The 15,177-nt window shown below is 39.7% G+C and overlaps 2 protein-coding genes and 1 long non-coding RNA gene across 7 annotated transcripts in view; 1 reads left to right on the top strand and 2 right to left on the bottom strand.

The window, feature by feature from the left end:
- The window catches only part of etv6 (ETS variant transcription factor 6), a 29,254-nt gene extending 23,311 nt beyond the window's left edge, over positions 1-5,943 (bottom strand). The window contains exons 1-2 of one of the 3 annotated variants that reach the window (XM_003445043.5): positions 5,532-5,943; positions 1,833-1,962 (exon numbers count right to left, since the gene is read on the bottom strand). In XM_003445043.5, coding sequence (XP_003445091.1) covers positions 1,833-1,962; positions 5,532-5,561 — 160 coding nt within the window. In that variant the 5' untranslated portion in view covers positions 5,562-5,943. The remainder of the gene's footprint in view (positions 1-1,832; positions 1,963-5,531) is intronic. The other 2 variants (XM_005451808.4, XM_019346687.2) reach the window with 2 other exon arrangements.
- A 2,395-nt stretch (positions 5,944-8,338) lies between these two features.
- LOC112842668 (uncharacterized) lies at positions 8,339-9,294 on the bottom strand. The gene is made up of 2 exons (XR_003214599.1): positions 9,169-9,294; positions 8,339-8,822 (listed from the first exon to the last, which is right to left on the bottom strand). It is a non-coding gene; the product is annotated as an uncharacterized LOC112842668 (long non-coding RNA).
- LOC100711295 (poly [ADP-ribose] polymerase 12) overlaps positions 9,253-15,177 on the top strand; it is a 69,361-nt gene continuing 63,436 nt past the window's right edge. The window contains exons 1-6 of one of the 3 annotated variants that reach the window (XM_019346684.2): positions 9,253-9,738; positions 11,213-11,348; positions 11,867-12,350; positions 12,443-12,493; positions 12,581-12,707; positions 13,061-13,223. In XM_019346684.2, the coding sequence (XP_019202229.1) occupies positions 9,386-9,738; positions 11,213-11,348; positions 11,867-12,350; positions 12,443-12,493; positions 12,581-12,707; positions 13,061-13,223 (1,314 nt within the window). In that variant the 5' untranslated portion in view covers positions 9,253-9,385. Of the gene's footprint in view, positions 9,739-11,212; positions 11,349-11,866; positions 12,351-12,442; positions 12,494-12,580; positions 12,708-13,057; positions 13,224-15,177 lie in introns of all 3 variants that reach the window. The other 2 variants (XM_019346683.2, XM_019346679.2) reach the window with 2 other exon arrangements.

Below are 15,177 nucleotides of genomic sequence, written 5' to 3'. Positions count from 1 at the left end.
GATACAGTGATAAATGCTGTCCAGAGACCATGAGAGCCATCTGCAATGGCTGTCAGCATGTTAGTACTGGTGGCTCAAACCAGACCCATCGTCACCTCAGAAACACACCTTTACAGTTTCAGGACTGTATCTTGCACACTTGCAGTCTGGAAACTTAATTGCTACTACCTAATGATGTAGTCCAAGTTATTCCTTTTAGATTAGTTCCAAGTCTGCCCTGGAGGACACATGTTTAACAGTGACCTCAGGCTACAGCCGGTGTTTCAGGGCTTACTGTTTAACTCACATCCACACTAAGATTTCCAGTTTTGTGAGCAAGAAACAGTTTATAGTCTATGAATATAAAAAAATGAATAAAAAGATAAATTATGATCAGATTAGAGAAACTGTTTTTTAGATTCGCATTTAGATTAGCATTTCTGCCTTCCTCTTCTGCAGCCAAAGCTCACTCAGATACAGCTGCTCAATACTGCTGGATACAAACAGAAGCCAGAGATGTTCTGGTACCAAAAACCTATGCTGCCTATTTTGATTAGCAATAATCAAAATTATAAGAAATATAAGTCTGCCAACATTACATACAACAAGCTGCAGGGTATGGAAGAGCAAATACGGTTGTGCCAACATAACCACAGAGCTGGCAAAGTTCAGTTACAGAAGTTCTCTTTCAACAACCTCGTTTTAAGTTATTAAATGACACCTTTTGCACACGTGCTCATACACTGCAGGAGAACTAGCATCGGCCAAATCAATAATGATAACATCATTATTAATAACTGAACATTGTGTATCTTGTGCAACTCAGAGATCAGCTAAATATGGGCATAAATGCAACAAAGCTAACTTGAACATGGAAAACTAGCTGGCTAACTGCCCCCTGTAATATAATGTTAGCTAGTGTTAGTTATCTTACTTCCTGCTATCCAGCATACCATCTATAAAGCTAGCTAACCAAAGTTGATGTCTTATATGTCTAATCTCCTCGTTTTAAAGGGGTAAATTGGCCACCTGTGAGCGTGCACTGTTTTTTAAGATAATTAGCGTGCACTGTTTTTTAAGATAATTAAATAACTGAATGTTTTCATATTAGTAAACACTCTAACCTTCAGCCACTTGGTGACCAAGGACTTACTTGGATGTTGTGTTTAAGGATGTTTAAGAACTCCTCTAATTCAATGATCAGGCAATATGTAAAGTAAGGATCTTGTGTATTGAACAGACTTAATTTAAACACGGTTCCTTGTATTGTATGTTCTCTGCTCCATATTGTCTGTACCTGACTGCTGTGTAGCTGTTATTCCAGTGCAGAAGGTCAGTCAGCTGTGCTCCAGTGGAAGCATGAGTGATTAAAAGCCTGACCCCAGATCTGCTTCAACGCCTCCCAGCTAAGAGACACAGCATGACCAGCTCAGCACTCATGCGGTGATAATAGCGAGTGTGCTGCCCTGACTGGATGTGATGAGTTTTAACTATTTTTATTTATTCATGATCTCACTTTGATAGTCCATTACTTCTGCTTGCTGACCTAAACTCTCCGATGCCATCACCTCCAGAAGTTAAAACTGTGTCAGCAGGAGACAGAGAGAAAAAAAAAGCTCGCCTTGACAAGGGATTTTTGAACAAATTATGAGAACAACTTCAGATCTGGTTTCCCAGATCATCACTTAGGACCAAGCGGAAACATTTCCAGAGCAAGATGCCAAAAACACTGACAAAAATCAATCTGTCCTGTTCAAATGACCGGCTGATCGATGCATGTGGGAGTCACTGGTCATCCTTGTGTGTGTGTGCACGTGTGTGTTTGTGTGTGTAAGCAAGAGAGTGTGACTCACGCAGGTGCGCAGGCAGCCTGGCAGGCTCGTCCTCCATTCGGCTGGCTGGCCTCGCGGCGGGAGCATGGACGGGGGAGGAAGTAGAGTTTGGCAGCGGGTTCGCGGAAGGACTGAAAGAGCTCCTCTCCTGCTATGAATAGACACAGAGACACAAAGCATGGCTCACAAAGCTCTGCGATGCACCGGCCCTGAACCCAAACAGCACCACGCCAACTCGCCTCACCTCGCCGTGCACCCACACTAACGGCTAGCCTCGGTACACAGAGGAGAATGTGCGCCTGATAAACTGATGCTCAGGCCAGATGAGCTGTGAAGTCACTTTCTGGACATCCAAATACACAGAATGCCATGCATGCTTTAGGACGTGTGTTTCATTGGACAGAGTTAAGGTCCTAAACTAAGCAATGCACTGACAGACAAGATGTTGACCACAGTCTCTTCTGCTCTTGGTTGTCAACGACTACAGTGGATTTACATCAGAGATCGTGTTTTCTGTTTAAAGACAAACTGACTAATCGATATAGTTTTTCCAGGTATTCAGAAACAGTTAAAAATGTCACATATTTGAACAATGACAGCTTTTCGGATTTTAAAAACATCATCTTGAAATTGTCCAGTATAACAGCATTTCTGGTTTTCATTTTTACTTGATGAGTCAAAATGTGAGCATTATTTTCATTCTTGGACTAATCTAGAATGAAAAGAATTAATCATATCAACATGGTCGAGCAATAAAGTTGTTATGTTGAAGTGCATCACTTTAACATCTTTGGGATTTTCACTGTTTGCTAGGAAACAATCCTCTTCAGTGATTTCTGGGAATTTAGACACTCTACACATAAATATCTTTAGATAATAATCAGGACATAATTAACACAATTGTTAGTCAGCGTCCTTGTATGGACGTGCAAGCGAATTCTGTGTATTTGCTTTGTTTTCTTTCAGATGGTTCACTGCAGTTTGCAAAAGCTTTAAAATGATGTAATAACAAAATGATGTCTTTTTTCCTTTCAACACAAAAATCCTTTTCATGGTTAGTCAGTACATAGGTGAATGCGAGACTTTCAAAGTTCTGAATAACATAAACTATCTTCTAAGAATTTCTCAGTCAATAGTCAGGCAACAATGGGAGTTTTTCACTGGTTTCTGCTCCTCGAATGTAAAGATTTGCACATTTTTATGAGAATTCTGCTACTGTTTATGGCCTGCACCGAACGTAGGCTAAAGGTATGAGGTTTTCCAGTTAACTGTAATTTTCTGTTGACTGGTTTCCTTTCCTGCAAAGCATGATTCCACCTAAGTTTCTTGAGGAAATGAAGCTCAGGGGTTTTTTTAGTTAGTTTTTTTTTTTGTTTTTCTTTTTCTTGCCGTTTCACCTTCCAGCCTGTTGTCACCACCCAGCTACTTTGAGACCTGCACAACAACTACATGTACCAGGAATTTCCTGTGGAACCCCAGCAATAATCTTCCAGTCTTCTATTTCCTCCTCTCACAGGCAGAAGGCCTTTCTCTTGACATTCAGCTGTCTAAAAATTCAGCTGCCTGCGTCTTCACACAGCTTTGCCTGGGTCTGTGAAAACGCGACCTCTGGGACCAACGGAAAGTGATTTGCAACAGAGCCGAAGGTGAGGGGGAGTCGTCCTGTCTCGCTCTGACGGTAAAAGTTCTCAGAGGGAAGTTCTGATCATTCCTCGGGAATCGTGCCCTGACATCAGACTCAGTAATGAGCAGACATCCCTCACAAACAAAACATCGTTTTTCCTTTTCAGTTACTGGACAGTGCGCATTGCTTTGAGCTATTTCAGTCTGACCTTGGCACCTCAAATAATATTTCTATTATTACATGTCCCAGTTACAGTGATAGACTTGGATTTTTGACTAATGTCCAAAAATAAAAGCACAGAGCCAGTTTTAGTGTGACAAAAACAATAATCGGATCTGAAAATTGTTGCAGGTTAATCAGCTATTTTTAGCATTCAGTCTCTGCTGATCAATATTGTCTCCTTGTCCTCATGCTGCAACAGTGTATCATCTTCATTACTGATTAATCAATGGATCACACAGATCACAACATGCTCTTGGCAAGCACAAAGTGGGTTTAAATTGTTTATACGTAGTATGACCAACGGCTACAAAAGCCAAAATATTAGAGACGCACTGATATATCAGCTGATATTGGCCGCATTCACCGAAACTGATGACAGTCAATGACATTTACTTTTATTATCAGTTTTACATTTGCTAAATGTCTGACAACAGCGTAATAAAGTCTTTATAGTTCACTTATTTCTTTTGAATCAATAGCGATACTTGGCGATTTTAACATTTTTTAAAATGCAGAGTGCCCTCTAGAGGTCACACTATGAAATGTCAGCACTCGCAACATGTTTTAAGGGTGTTTCTCATCTTTAAGCTGTGTACACGCTGTAGGTATTCAAAGTGCAGAATGAATGAACATAGGCTCAACTTTTAGGCGAGCGATTAAAGTGACTATCAGCGAAAACGCAGAATACCACTGAGTGACTTATAATCTGGTAGTAAATGCATTAAACACTTACCTAGAAAACCGGAGCCTGGAATGTCCACAAGTAACCAAGCACCAGTTTTAAAACTATGTGCAATAAGCAAATCACTTCCAGTGTGGACACAGCTTAAATTTTTTTTAATCAGCTGCTTTTAATGCAAATTCCAATAGACCAGCAAATAGCTAATATAGCCCAGTATCAGCCAACAGATAAATCAGTTGGAATCTAATTTCTTCAGACAAAACACACAAACAAAAACAGAGTCAACACTGACCTAGCATCAGTATCGGTTTGTTGTTTGTAGTTAGCTAGCTATGTTATGTTGGTGGATAAAATAAGTGTTCAAAATTTGTGTGAAGGCCTTTAAAACACACAAGTCATTTCTTATTAATATTTTTCTTTCTTTTATTTCCACTGAGGACCCCAGAGGACAAAAAACACTTTTAAAATAAATATATAAAATATCGGTATTGGTATCCGTATCTGCCCAAAATGTCACAATTGGTGCACTTTTTTAAATGCCTGCATTTGCCTGCAAACAGTTGCTATCAGAAAAAAAAATAATTGCATGAAATCATGTTGCATAAGGATGCATGCACCTCTAATGCACCCTTTCCCTTTTTGATTTATGTTTTTGATGAATTCCTCGTCGCTAAAAAAAAAAAAAAAAAGGCAGGAAAACATCAACCATTCCCCCCTCCCCAGTACACTGTCTTTAAATGTATGGTTCAGTTCAGCTCTAGAACAAGCATTTCTTTATCCATCAAATTCTGCTTCAGTTGCAGTCCTAACACCCACCTCCAGCTCGTATAGTTAAAGGGGGAAAAAAGCTTTTTTACTGATGCTGCACATACATGTAGGTAGGTTGCAACTCGTTCGCCCCCCGATCTCTGCTTACTTTTATAGGGGGGTCGGTAATTCAAACAGTCACACAGAGTCACGACTTCTTCCAATCATGAGCAGAGTGGAGGCGAACTCAGAGCGTGGAGCCGCGAGCAACAGATGACTAGCAAAACAAACTGAATGGCGCTGTACAGCCGTCTGCAGGAGGTGATACAACCCTGGCGGCTCTATCACACGGAGCGGAGACTCAAACCAAACAGTTGAAATTGTCTCCTGAAGACAAACGAGGGAGTGCGTTAAAGGGGGTTGGGGGGTGAGCGGACAGTGTTACCTTGTTCGCAGCGGAGGAGGATTCAGACATTATCTCCAGTCAACTTCTCTCCGTCCACTTTTCCGTCGCGCGCTGTTCTTTATCTTCTTTCCTTTCTTATAGAAACCCGCACAGCTGCAGCGCGAGCGGCAGCCCGACTGCTCGGCTTGTGTTTGTGGGAGAAGTTGTTTTTTTCATGTAGCCCGCTTCTTTTCCTTTTTTTCCTTCCTCCTCCTTCCTTTATTTGCTGGCCGGGTCCATAGCGTGGTCGTCGGTGTGAAAACTTCTTTTGTCTGCGTGTGTTTTCCCTTCACATGTCGGCAGCGCGCTGGTTAATAATCCCTTCCTGGAAGAGCGAGACCGAAGAGAGAGAGCGAGCTCGACGGACACCTCTCTCTCTCGCTTTCTCTCTCACTCTCTCTCTTTCTCTCTCTCTCTCATTGATCTGGATGTGTGTAAAACGGCGAAATGACGTGAATTCCCAGCATTGAGCCTTGCCCCCTTTTAAAGGGAAACCCAAAGCAGGAAATCGCAGGCAGGTCGCGTAGCTACACACACAACTGCAGGCGAAGAGGCTAAAAAGACAGACTGATTTTCTTTTTCTTTTTTGCCTTTTCTTTTTTTTTTTTTAAATCAAAGCTTAAGGCAAATGCGGTTACACAATATGCTAAAACCTCACGCTTTAATTAGACAGACTGCGGCACAAAAATACAAGGATGTAATATGAGATGAATTAGTTCACATTTACTGTAAAGTCGCCTCTGCTCATACTCGTACTTTGTAAAGCCCTTGTACGCAAGGTGTGACTGTAGTAATACTATAAGAAACAAATATAAGACTAAAAAGAGTTTTAAAGTATTTTTTGTCAAGTGATTCTAAGAATTAACAGGCCACACCTCAATGGGCTGTTTTGGGTTTTTTATGTTTGTTTTTTTAGCTTTATGAGAAAAAGCATTTAGGTATAGTACACAGACTGTATGTTGAAAATGGACATAGCTACCTCAGAGCTCTGTATCTGGAAAAAGAGACGAAAAACAGCATTTGTTTGGTGCTTAGCAAGCTAAAGCCAATACAGCATTCTACTTCTTTTATTTTTGGCTAAAATCATCCCTGCATTCAGTGAGTCACACATGCACAACATTGGAAGCACAGATTAAAAGATTTACGGTTTCACTACCATTTAAGCTCAGTGCTACTCAGGTTAACTGCTGGTGCTACTCTGACTTGAGGGGGGCATTCCATATTGAAATTCCAAGTGGGAACTCAGAAATTCTAACTTTTTCAGGACTACACCATGATATGTTACACAAACAGTGTGTTCCACTTGCATTCTTTCCAATGGCCAGCAGGGGGCTACTCCTCTGAACGGATATTTAGAGATTTAAAAATCTAATATGGGTTATGACAATGCAGTTTGAAAATTTCGTTTTAGTGTCGTAACTTATCGTGGCTTACTCTTTTACACTCTACTCCCTTGGTTGCAGATTCATACCATTTAGCTCTGAAGTCAGATGCTGGAGTCGGTGTTATGTAACACTGAGTTAAGAGCATTCCAGTAATGAAGTCAAAAAAGCAAGGAAATGTGTGGCTTATTTAGCAAGTCACAAATGCCGAAGATCAGTGGTGCACTTTTCAAGTATTCCAGTTTTACTAAAGCTTACGTGCACTCCTGTGATCTTCTTTTATTAAGTGGGCATTGGTGCTGCTTTGACTTTCTAAGCTGGAAGTCCGGCTTGAGTGAGCATTCCAGCTGAAAATTTCAACTGGGAACTCAAAAATTCAGTTTTTCAAATGGGATGCACCAACAGAGATCCCCTGCACCGTGACATCAGTAAACACATTTTTCTGATGTCTTTATGACATTCATTCTGTAAATTATTAGAGTCATTAGAGATTCATAGAGTCACATAGATCCAATGCAGAAGTCTAAATCAGTTATCAGGCAGTATCTCTTGTTATTTTCTACACATCTTCCTACTGAACCCCTATTGGTATAAGCAGTTTGTGAGTGTTTTCTAGAAATTCTCCATTTCTGGTTTGTCTTGCACTTTTCACAGTTTCACTACCAACTGAAGATTTGACTTGAGTCAGGCTGATATAGGATTTTTAAGACCAATACTGATATTTAGCACTTTAAAAACCTGATATATCACTCTCTATTTTTTTCCTTGACACAGGCACCACATAAAGTTTCTTAACATTCATTATGTCCTGCTGTTTATGAGTCTTTACAAATATAGAGTGACAGTGAAAAATAATCTTCTTTTATTTTATTATTATTATTTATTTTAATATTGGTCAATTATCATCCACATATAGCATCCCCTACCAATATATCAGGCATGTTCTACTGGCAAGTGTTTGCTTATAAGTTGGTGTCGTCCATTCAAACTATGGGTTCCAACATTCTCCTAGCAAACAAAACAAGACCAAATAGGTTTTCGCCTGCTGGTCGGGGAATACGCTTCCATTCAAAATGGAAGACAAGCGTGGTTCCCAATCATATCAGTGGTGGTCAAACCTCAGTGCACACAGTGGGTATGTGTAATATGAAGTAATGACAAATACACTGATAATTAACATCACTCTGCAGTTCTCCTCAGCCACATAAAATGCTTAGCCTCTTTTTCTTTTCTTTTTTTTAGCCTTTTTTAGTGTTTTGATTTCATTTGGTTCCAGAATATTTGGGTTAGCAGTCCAAAATACTAGAATGAACTACTGGATTTACTACAGTTGGTCATTGTTATTAGTCATCTGTAAGCACTAATAGCTTGTTTTTCTGCCCCCAGATAGGCAAAATCCAGTTGATATTTGAAGAAAGAAACTGATAGATTATATAGGATATAGTTACTGTAAAATAAGTTTAAACATCTTAATCAAGTATGGTGCTATGCATCTTAGACTCTTGACCAAGTGACTATAGAGCAGGCTACTTAACCTGGTCATTGTGATCCTCTTGGTCAGATTTGTCTGTATTCCTTTATGATACTAAAGAAAAATGTGGCTTTTTCAGAGTAACAAGCATAATAGTTTCTGGTGGCAGCAGATGGTGGAAGAAGTGACAGGCAATAAAAAAAGGGGGGGGGCGAAGGAATGGAAAAATCACTTCCAACATGTTTATTCTCCTCGGAGTAAGGGAGGGGGACAGGAAGCAATGAAGCTGGTGGGGAATGTGCTGCACGTTAACAAGAAAATGCAGATGAGTGATGCCGGGGAACTTTAAATGTTCCTCCTGCTGCTGGAGGCTAAGACCTGGTGAGCTGGTTTCCAGTGCTAATGAAACATATCCGTTATAATGTGCTGGAAGTTCATCTAAATGAGAAAAACAATTTAAAAGTCGATAGTAAGTTTTTACATGAATTTCTGGTTAAAAATACAGCACAAATTTATTATAATAGGCAATAAGCCCAATCCTTCTTTTTGCATGTTTGAGATGGAAACAAACTGCAGGCAGGAGCCGTTCTGCTGCATGTTTCCAGCTGGTGGGACTAACAGATGGCATTAATGGGATTACAATAATCGGATTTTTAAAAGTGGCATATGTAATCTTAAACACCTACTGTAAAAACACAGTAATCTGATTACAGACTCTTTGAAGAGAAGAATACAGAAAGCATTTAGATAAAATTAATGAGGCTTGTTTTTGTTATAGCATTACTGGAAATGTCTTCACTCTGTTCAGCTGTGAAGCAGAAGAAAGCCGTTCTTTCTTTCCATGTTCAGTCGAGGTGTAGGCTGCATTAGGAGGTCATACAGCACGGTGACTCCCCCAAGTGGAAATCAGCAGCATTACAGCATCAGTCCAAGATAAAAAAAAAAATAGTTCAGTTTCGCTTTCCAATCATCAGAAATGATGCCGAAGTTTTCTTCCTCACATGAAGCCATCGTCCGCTGTCGTCAAGCTGCGGTTTGGTCTCACAGGCGGAAGGAAACGCAGGCAGAGCTCGGACACGATGGAGACAGAAATACTGAAAAGGATCTGCGCCAATCAAGGAGCAATCAAAACTGAGGATTTAGTATGTAATCTATTTTCCGGCGATCCCACGAAGTTGTCGGAGATCATTTGTAACCGAGAGAAATTTGCTCGTTGTTGTCCAAACGGACAGGAGAAGGTGGTGGCCAGGACCCACCTGAGACTTTGCAGAGTGAAAGATTGCCCGGGGACATGCAAGGGTCTGCACCTGTGTAAAAACTTCCTCTTCGGATTGTGTGAGTTCAGTCAGCTCAGGTAAATGTACTAGACTTAAAGTAAATAATCGAGTTTACTGTATTGGGGTATTATTATCTCTGCACACCGTAAACATGTGTAACGTGAGGGTTCACTAGATGGTTTGGAATCTCTCTGAATAATTAGGAACAGCAAGAGGGAGACGGATAACTTTTTAGCAGCCTCTTTACTCTCAGCACACAGCAACAACAACAAACCCACACTTCCTGTGTGCCGCCCTCATGAATACTTCACTGGCCTCTCAGAAGCCAGGAAATCTTATACTCAGATCAAAACAGGGAAAACAACTAGGTAGATATAACACATACTTATTACTGGTTTGAACATGCATGTCTAACCATTCAAACGTGTAAACATGTAAATATCAAAACACGTAACCACCAAATAGCTACATAACTACCTTTATAACCTTTGTATATCAAATTAGATTTAAATTTACTTCTACACTTTACACATGTAAAGCCATCTGCCTAGTGTTCATTGGTTTCCCTCTCACTCAGTTATTCTCTGGTGAATTTTGAATTCTGCAGCTTTTCACACAGTTAATGTCAGAGTTATAGTTGGCCATCTGACAGCTCAGGTGGAGGCAGGATTTCAAACTCTTTTATCCTGTAAACCTGATATCTGCATCAGTTGCTACTGACAACAAGAAATAAGTTTTGACACAATGGGCTGAACCATGTTTTAATTGGGAGGGACACTGTGCAATATATTCAGTTTTAGAATGTTTTATTCTCCTGCCTGTCCTGCCTATATTGTAATAACTCAAATAACAGGAATAGAAATTAAGACACAAACAGATAAACAAGAGGAGCCTACAGAGAATTTATAGAGCTATTCTTGAAAAAGCGAAACCAAAAACATCAAACAAAGTTGCTCTCCAGTGGTCCCTTAGACATATTTTCTCTGATGTTTTTTATGTGCAGCTGCAACATCAGCTTAGCTTAGCAGTTAGAAAAAGAGTGGAAGTGAAAGGAAAATGGCTAGGTTTGTCCAAAGAGAATTTTTCCAGCATTAGTAAAGCTCAAATCAATATTGAAAAGAGTTCTCAGTTTTTAAATTAAAAAATGTATTTATGAAAGACAATGTGTTTTTGGGTTGAAGTTTTGTCTCAATTTAAAATGTTAAAGGGATTCTAGTTCTACCCAGCTATATATAAAAAGCTGGTATTGGACTAATCCCTCTAAAACATATTTCCCAAAAGTCAAGTTTGACATTTATGTAATATTACTACCACGAGTTATTAGGCTGTTATTTGATTTAACCCTTTGGTTTTAAACACTAACAGCCTCAAAAACAGCTGACTTTGTACCAGACAGATAAGCTTTCATAATCATCCCACAGTGAGAGACATCGGCTAATTTAAATGTATGACACTGTTTTTGTTTTTGGTTTGGGTTTTTTCTTCTTAACTGAGCAAATGGATGCTAGCACTCACAGACCTGACTCAGCTGTATGAATTCTGTTATAACAGGAGGGGCTGCAGCTTCTCCCATGAGCTGACCTCTGATCATAACCAAAGACTTCTGAGGGAGCATGAGCTGGAGAGCCTGAGCCGAGGAGAGCTGTGCACCCTGCTGCTGCAGAGTGACCACACACTCCTTCCTGCTGTGAGTCTTACTACCGAGCACTCTTAAGTTGAATTTCAATCAATACTGGATCTGCTGATCAAGCAGCCTTTCTTTAGACACATTTTCTTGTCATGCTGATATCAAGCTCAACCTTCCCACCAACTTCACAAAATACAACAATATTAAAAAGCTTGAGAGAGTTTTTCTGTTGCAAACAAGTTAAGAAAATGATCACACATTGACCGATGACCTCAGGAAAAATATTCCTGATAAGTTTAGGATCTTGGGCACCAGTTTCACATTTTATTTATTTATATAGCATTTTGCTAACTTTAATTTATCGTGCATTTATTGTACACTAAAATAAGTGATAAAGCAAAGTATGATTTTGTGTTATACCTACTTATATATGGGTGCTACATGTCCTCAGTTGCTTAGTCAGATTTACCTCTCACTTATAGCTAGTTAACATAAATAATAGATATAACATTGGCTATATCCATCTTTTATATACAGGCTATGATTGTAACCCCCTTTGCTTTTCTTTTCTCCACCAGATATGCTACAACTACAACAACGGTGATGGAGAGTTCGGCAGGTGTCAGGATGGTGATGGTTGTAGGAGACTCCACATCTGTGAGACCTACATCAGCCGTGAATGCAGCTGCTGGAAGAACCACGATTTTACTGCTCCACAGCCATTCAAAGCTTTGAAAGCTAGAGGCGTACCTGACACACTCTTTCAGTCCTTGAAGGCTGCTTATGCAAATAAACAGGCTTTGAGGCTGGCTGGAACCAACAGGGACAATAGAGTCCACAGAGGAAACTGCTCCAGTGGTGAAGTCTCTGCTAATGACAACAACACTAATGAAAGCAGTCTTTTTGGTAAGAGCAAAAAGCGGTCACGCCGTTGGGATATAGGGAAAGACGGTAACCACGTCAACCGAGAAAACACCCATTTCTCAAGTGACATTCATGCAGCTGACGATGAAGCTGCAAAGGCCAACAAAGGGCACAACAAGAGACAGCGGTCCATTAGAGGTAAATAATAGCAGCTGAAAACACTTCTGTGGGGAGATGAACTAAAACTGCTGTCTGAGTGATGCGTGTGAAATATTTCTTGTTTATTTCAGATAAAACAGAGATCTGCATGTACTTCATTAAAGGTCACTGCAAACATGAGGGTGAGAAAGTCATGGTTATTAAGTGTTTGAGGCTTTAATGTAGCTCCTTCTTGACTTTGATCAGCTGCCTTTATTCTTTCTCCTTAGATCGATGTTATAAAGCTCATGACAAGATGCCGTACAGATGGCAGGTCCAAGAGGGAGTCCAGTGGACTCCTTTACCCGACAATGAGACAATTGAGAGAGACTACTGTGACCCCAGGAACTCTCACAGGTACTCACACGATTAAATTCAGTGGGATTGAACTTCTTCAGAGATTTATTTTACACAATCATCACAATGTTTTTAGATAAAGTGGAACTATTAAGCTTTTCCATATTTTCTTTCATATATACACTGATAAAATAACAGATGCTCATTTTAAACTTTCTCAAAGTTAAAAAAAAATAATAAGAAGAATTTGAAACTTTAACATAATTATATCCTATAAAACAAAGAGGAAATATGAACTGAGATAAGATTTTCTGTTGCTACAGGAAAATCATTTCATTGAGTGTTTCAATGCACAAAGGTTTTGGTATAACTGGACAATTCCATGTTAATACTTTCTTGGTTTTTTGCAGTAGCACCAGCCCGGCCGTGCACTTTGACACGATGACCTGTGGACAGAACAAAGTACGTCGACTCTCGACAGAAAACTCGGTGATTGAGCCGATCTTCATCCACACCACCGAGTGGCTTTGGTACTGGCAGGATGAGTTTGGGAGTTGGAACATGTTTGCATCCGCTGTGAGTAACGACAGAGTCTTGGCAGAAATTTTGGCAGATTGCCAAAAATTAACCCATAAGGACCCGGACCATTTTTTTTCAGGACAATTATGAGTGACGTCAATCAGAGTCAACAAGCCCTTAAAAATAGCGAGTGATCACTGTCGACCTGTTGACCTGCGTTTTTATTAGCACTGTTCATATGCAGCATGTTTTCAAGCTCAGTTTTTAAAACCTTATGATGTAACTACAGCCCATTGCCCCACGGTTTACAAGACACCAAATATTGGAACAGGTCAGGAAAGAATCACTTTGAGGCTAAGAAAGATTAGAATGGGTAAATGAAGCTGAGGATCAGGAATTTTTCATAGTGAGTAATCCAAACCATGCAGCAGTACATTAATGACTAACCTCATATTGTAGATGGATTATCTTAGGGGTTCTCCTGACTGAAGTTTCGTCCATTTACAGGATCTTTTTCCTGCCATGCAGTTGCATCTCTGGCTATCGGGAATCTCATGTTAAGTTTTCTTGAGGGCAAAAAACTGGACTGGACTGTACTAATGTGTTTTATATTATTAAAGACCAGTTACCATTTGGCTTAGGCCAAACTGCTGAAACAGCCACACTGTCACACATTTGAATAATTTCATTAATTTTCATAACCACCGAAACAAAAAAAACAACAAAAAAAAGTTTTTTTTTACCACACTGTAAACTGAGTGAATTTGGGTCATTTTAATATGTGAGGTTATGAGGACCCTTCAGAGATGGCTTAATTATTGACTCTCGATAAGGTCAAATGTCTACTTCAAGAAGAGAAAGCATGGCTCCAAATGAATTCTAATGATGCTAATTTACTCCTGGATATGTTAATCACTAGCTGTTTGCTAATACATTGGTCATATCAGCTTATTGTCAACAAACTGTTGTCACTCTTTCATCAAATATCCAAAAAGTCTATTTCAGAGACCATTTTTGAGGCCACTGCCATTGCTTCTGCTGTAAGCCCCAATATATTGCAAGTGCAATAAATGCTACACACAATTGGAAAGAAATATAGCTGCCAAAAATGTATTCTTAAAGGAACTTAACATTTTGATGTTGCTCATCAGTTTGAGTTACTCTGCTTGTGGCCCCCTGTGGAGTCATGTGATTTTGGTAGGAAGGGCCGAGTGGTTCTGAAGACACAGAAATATAATTTTTTTTTTTTTTTTATAAAAAAAAAATATTTTTTATAAAAAAAATATAAAAAAGAGACAGAAATATAAAAAACCTACCCTTCTTTGCAGTTGTTTTGATATGGGTTTTTTTTTCTTGTGGTGTTGTGTTGTCTAAGCTTTTAACTTATAGATCATCATTAAAATTGTATTATTATTTTTTATACCTGTAAATCAAGGCTGCCAAAGTCTGTGTTTACAGCTCGGGCATCTCTGAGGAGTGGTCAGCAGCTGTGGTGACTGTAAGGAAAGGATTGTAAGGAAAGTTTGAAGCCTAATCTTAAAAGCAGAGATAGTGTCTGTCTCCCGAATCCAAACTGGAAGCTGGTTCCAGAGAAGAGGGGCCTGAAAACTGAAGGCTCTGCCTCCCATTCTACTTTTAAATACTCTAGGAACAACAAGTAGGCCTGCAGTGTGAGAGCGAAGTGCTCTAATAGGGTGATATGGTACTACAAGGTCATTAAGGTAAGACAGGGTGTGATTATTTAAGACCTTGTATGTGAGGAGCTGAATTTTGAATTCTGGATTTAACAGGGAGCCAATGAAGGGAAGCCAATACTGGAGAAATCTGCTCTCTCTTTCTAGTCCCTGTCAGGACTCTTGCTGCAGCATTTTGGATCAGCTGAAGGCTTTTCAGGGAGTTTTTAGGGCATAATGAAATACCGTAGTCCAGCCTAGAAGTAATACATGCATGAACTAGTTTTTAAGTGTCAGTCTGAGACAGGATATTTCTAATTTTAGAGATGTTGCGCAAA

Source organism: Oreochromis niloticus, linkage group LG17 (assembly GCF_001858045.2).
Source record: "Oreochromis niloticus isolate F11D_XX linkage group LG17, O_niloticus_UMD_NMBU, whole genome shotgun sequence".
Classification (NCBI taxonomy): Eukaryota; Metazoa; Chordata; class Actinopteri; order Cichliformes; family Cichlidae; genus Oreochromis; species Oreochromis niloticus.
This window is presented reverse-complemented; position numbering and strand designations above follow the sequence as displayed.